This window comes from Tauraco erythrolophus, chromosome 4 (assembly GCF_009769465.1).
Source record: "Tauraco erythrolophus isolate bTauEry1 chromosome 4, bTauEry1.pri, whole genome shotgun sequence".
NCBI classification, from domain to species: Eukaryota; Metazoa; Chordata; class Aves; order Musophagiformes; family Musophagidae; genus Tauraco; species Tauraco erythrolophus.
This window is the reverse complement of record NC_141468.1, coordinates 60,670,951-60,676,204: the sequence shown is the minus strand read 5'-3', so window position 1 is coordinate 60,676,204 and position 5,254 is coordinate 60,670,951. Positions and strand designations below refer to the sequence as shown.

General features: G+C 50.5%; 1 protein-coding gene across 1 annotated transcript; it reads right to left on the bottom strand.

Annotated features, from left to right (window-relative positions):
• Positions 1 to 3,643: 3,643 nt before the first annotated feature.
• Positions 3,644 to 4,870, bottom strand: SSTR3 (somatostatin receptor 3). Its single transcript, XM_009978963.2, is given in 2 exon segments — positions 3,644 to 4,446; positions 4,448 to 4,870. Coding segments are annotated over 2 exon segments (1,206 nt in total). The 3' UTR covers positions 3,644 to 3,663.
• Positions 4,871 to 5,254: the final 384 nt, after the last annotated feature.

The window sequence follows — 5,254 nt, the reverse complement described above, 5'->3', positions numbered from 1 at the left end:
AGGAGAGTGTCTCTGTCAAGCGTATTGGCAGCCAGGGAACTCCCCCGTCTCCCCAAGGCAGCTGGGCAGCTGCTCTGTGGAGAAGGAAACCCTTCCTATATCTGCCCCTACCCATCTGAGCTGCCTCCTGCAAGGTCCTCATTCCCTGTCAGATGCCTTCTCCAGTACCTGGTTGTCAGCCACAAACAGCACTACATGTTCCCTAGGTAATACCATTTTTTCAGCTCTGGGGTCCCCAACACAAGAAGGACATGGAGCTGTTTGAGCAGGTCCAGAGGAGGGTGACAAAAATGATTCGAGGGCTGGAGCACCTCTCCTATGAAGACAGGCTGAGAGAATTGGGGTTGTTCAGTCTGGAGAAGGCTCCGGGGAGATCTTTGAGCAGTCTTCCAGTACCTAAAGGGGGCCTATGAGAAAGCTGGAGAGGGGCTCTATACAAGGGCGTGTAGTGATAGGAGAAGGGGCAATGGCTTTAAAATGAAAGAGGGGAGATTTAGATTAGATATAAGGAAGAAATTTTCTACAATGAGGGTGGTGAAACACTGGAGCAGTTTTCCCAGAGGAGTTGTGAATGCCCCATCCCTGGAGTTGTTCAGGGCCAGGTTGGATGAGGCTTTAAGCAACCTGGTCTAGTGGAAGATGTCCCTGACCATGGCAGATGGCAAAAAAAATGATCTTTAAGGTCCCTTCCAACCCAAACCATTCTATGATTCAATGATTGATTCTATGATTCTATTTCTCCTCTGTCCTACAGTGATTGCTGTGCCAGTGGTGCCCAGAATTCACCTTGCCCTGCTCCTCACTGCAAGAGGAGCAACAGGGACCTCCATTTAAAGTGCTACATTGTCTATCTAGTTGACTACTCAGTAGTCAAACCTTTTAATCTTCCTACTGTTTGTTGCCCCATATAGAGGCAGGAGATTTGGCAGTTCATCTTCATTCTGCTAGGATTTCTTGGCTATGCTTCTTCCAGTGGGTGCTGCAGGAGCTCTCCAAAGGAAAAAAAAATAGAATTTTTTTGTCCAACAGACTCTGTATCCCACACCCATGAATAGTTTGGTTGCTTTTCTCACTGGGCCCACAGCATGGGCAGCTGGTGCATGGATGGAAGGAGAAGGAGATGTGAAGAGGTAGCGGAGGATAGAAACTGGCTACCAAGGACTTTGTTTTTGCCATAGGTTGAGCCAGCACTCCTGGGTGCCTGACTGCCCACACTCAGGGGAGCAAGCACACTTTATAAGTGGAGGAATGCAATAGCTGTGTGTTGTTGATGGTAGCTCAGATCCTGAGGCTGAGCCTACAGGCACAGACTGCTTGGCACCAGCATCTCAGGCTCAAAGACAAAACAAGAGGATGGAGGATTCATAGGGACAATTGTCACCTCTGTCAGGGAGGTGATGGCTGTACCAGTGGCTGAGAGCATAGCTGAATGTCTTTTGCTTGTTCATGTTTGCAGTCCCTTTCCACATTTCCTCTGCTTTCTGGCCTGGCTAGGACATGTCTCCTCACCTGATGCTCTGCTACAGTCTTTTCCCAGACTCGAGTGTCCTGCAGTCCAGTTCCCCTGACATCTGCCAGGCCTTCACTTCTTCTCACATCACCTTTGGGTGACCTTGTCTCTCCTTATCTCTTGCTTCCTCATAAAGTGATTCTGTTCCCGTCATCTTCAGCTGCTGCAGCTTGTTCTGCTTCCCCGTCCAGGGCCTTTGTCTTCTGTCCCAGCACACCTGGTCCCATGCCATGCCTTCCACCTTACGCCTTCTCTCAAGTCACCTGTGAGACACTTTTCCATCACCCAGCCAGCTCTTGTCACTGACTCTCCACAGACTGCCTCCTCCAACATCTCCTGACCTCAGCGAGGCATGTCTCCTCCCGGTGGATCCCTCCTTCCCACTTGTCAAAATTATTTGTGGAGAAAAGTGCTCAGATATAACCAAGGGCTCTGGTATGAGTCTTCTTGGTGGCTGTAGCTTAGCAACAGCATTCGTGGAGAAGTTCAAGGTGTGGGGACAGACATTTAGCAGATCCTGCAGGAATGAAGCCAAAGTGGAGGGAGAGACCTTCATCCCACCGACCCTCTTACACTGCTGCTCCTCAAGACTGCACCCTCAGACAGACCCACCCACAACTTCACTCCAACAACCAATGAACAGAAGCAAACACTCATCCACCACTCTCAGCAACACACTACTCTCACACTCTTACCCAAGCATTCACATGTGCACGCACGTTTCCGTATATACTTGTGTGCCTACACAAGCGTATCCACACTTAAACATCCCACAATTACATAAACAAACTTCCTCGTCTGTGTTTATATACACTTGTACACACGCTTACCCCCTCATCTACGTTTGTACACGTTTATACACACCCCACAGCCACCCACAGACCAGCATCAGTGCCTGACCCACCAGCACTGGCTCCTTGATCTTGGACCCTATTCAGCCCTTCTCACACATGTACAGTCCAGTGACCAAACTTTCATATACAACCACCTTTCATATACAACACATACAGACACACCATTTCTTCTCTGACCTGAGCCAAATACCCTCCCCTTTCCCATAAGACAAATCAATTCACACCCTGGAGATCCCACACCCTCCCTCTGCTCCCTGCCCCCATCCTATACTGATAAATGCCTTCATCTCCTGTACCAGCCAAAGGTTACTCCATACAAAGACCAACTCATCTCGAAGACATTGTGTATTCTCAGGAGAGCCAAAATCTATAGCACCCTCCCTCCCCTGAACACACAGAATGGTTCTACCCATTTGGCCTTTTAAGTCCAAAGGCTTTTTGTTTATTTACAGTAAGGCTTAGGGAGAAAAAAAGGGGAAGGGCATTTCAGCTTGTAAGAAACCCTGACTCCAACCCATGGCTCATTGTCTTCTTCTCTACCCTTGTTACACCTTCCACCGGGGTGCAGAGGCACCAGGAAAACCCTGAAGAATGTCAGGTTCAGGAAAGAGTTGTCCCATTTGTTCTTCCAGGTAAATCTCATCAGCCTGGCCAGAGTCCATGAGAGCCCTGGAAAGAAAGATGAGGCTTAGAGCAGTCAGAGTGGTCTCAAGTCAGGACCAGCACAGATAGGGAAGTTGTCTCCAAGACTTTCTGGAGAGCTAGAGAAAGGGTCAGCCATTCATGCAACTGGTATGTCTTAGCTGCAGTTTTCTTCCTGTTATTTCTTCAGGGTAAACTGCTTCTCATGTTTTTAAGGAGGATAACCAAGGCACTGGGATGCCTACTCTAGATCTTCAATGGCACATGTTGTATATGCCATTTTGAGGACTTTCTTGAGGATGATACAGTCAGATGGCAGCTGATGCCCTTCACAGCTGAGTGATCTAAGGATGGTTCATGCAATCTGGGGCTAACTTTGCTCTCTCCATACTGTCAGTGCCCATCACCTCTTCAGCTCTCCTTGGATCCAGTCTTTCCTTTACCTGGTACCACACAAACCTCAAGTGTCCCTTCCAAAGCCAAGAACAATGCCTTGCTTCTTCACAAGTTCATGGAGCCCTCTTCATCTCTAAGCAGAGTCTTGGCCTTGAATATTCCCTCGTATCAACCTCTCTTATTGCCTTTGAGGTGAAAAAGCACAGAGGGTGAAGTGGATTCCATGTCCCAATATCTCTTTCCCCTGCACCATCCTTTTCATCACAAATAACTGACATGCAGCTTGTTGCTCCTTTCACATGCCACGGGCTCCTCAGGGAGTGTTTTTTGCTCATTGCTTTCTCCTTCTCCACTGCTTAGAGGGTGTTCCTGCCTGTCATTACCATTCTGGGTGATCTTGCTGATCTCGCCCTCTTCCCCTTCGTTTTCAGTCTTCTCTGGGGGACATGCTGGCGCCTCCTGGCTCTGGATTCGGCGGGATGGCCTGAGGATGGCCCTCCGGAAGCCCTGCTTGAAGCGGTAGGAGAGGAAGCCGTAGATGATAGGATTGGCACAGCTATTGGCATATGGCAGCACCACCACAAGGAAGTAGACGCCAAAGAGGGACGGTTCCTCTGGCAATGGGCACACAACATTGATTATGTTGAGGACATAGAAGGGGAGCCAGCAAAGGACGAAGACAGCCACAACAGCCACCACCATGCGGGTCACCCTGCGCTCTGAAAGCTTGTGCTTGGAGGACAGAGCCCTCACCCGCCTGCCGGAGGAACGGACCTTCACAACAATAAGAAGGTAGCAGAGACAAATCACCAGCAGTGGCCCAAAGAACCCCAGGGTGGCAGTGTAGACAATGAAGCCAGCTCTCCACACTGAGGCAGGCTCTGGCCACTGAATGTGGCATGTGCTCATCCCTAAGGGAACATCTGAGAAGACCACCACGGGCAGCACCACCACGGAAGACAGCACCCACACAGTTGCGCTCACAGCCTTGGCCACCCGTGCTGTCCGCCATTTGGAAGACTTCCCTGGGTGGACCACGGCCAGGGTAGCGATCAACACTCATCACTGTCAGGCAGAAGATGCTGGTGAACTGGTTGATGGCATCCACAGCCATCACCAGGCGGCACATGAAAGACCCAAACGGCCAGTAGGACAGGGCATTTTGTGCTGCCAGGAACGGCAGGCCCAGCATGAAGAGCTCATCAGCTAGGGCCAGATTCAAGATGTAGACATTGGTCACTGACTCGCTTACAGAATGCCGCAGGACCACGTAAATGACCAGAGAATTCCCAACCAGCCCCACCACGCAGACAATGAGGTAGACCAGGGGGATGAGGACACCGCTGACAACCACACCAGGGCTGGTGGTGGTGGAGCCGTTGGGGGTGGTGAAGCCTGCCCAGCTGCCAGAGGCATTCCCCTCCTCCGACACTGCTGGCGTGGGGAGGCTGAAAGCAGAAGTGTCCATAGCAGAGGCAGGGAAGAGGGTGAGGGACAGTGTCCTTGCAGGATCAGTTAGCAATCTGGAGGTGAGAGGAGGAGAAAAAAGCCATTGATACTGGGGACATGACAGCTGAACAAGCCACAGGTATAATCATTAATCATTAATCATGTGTATAACCTACGCATTAACTGTGTGTAGGTACGGACAGGCATGGGAAGTCGAGGTGAGTTTTCGGATGCTGGCAGCTACTAGAAGATGTAGGACAATATCGACCCCATCTGGCCTTGGGAGGCACTGTGGGCATGGAGGGACAAACAGGGACATGGCTCAGTGTCAGCCAATGGATCCTTTCCCCTAGGGAAAGATCCTCTGGGGAAAGAACCACAGGCCACGATAGGGTCAGGGAAA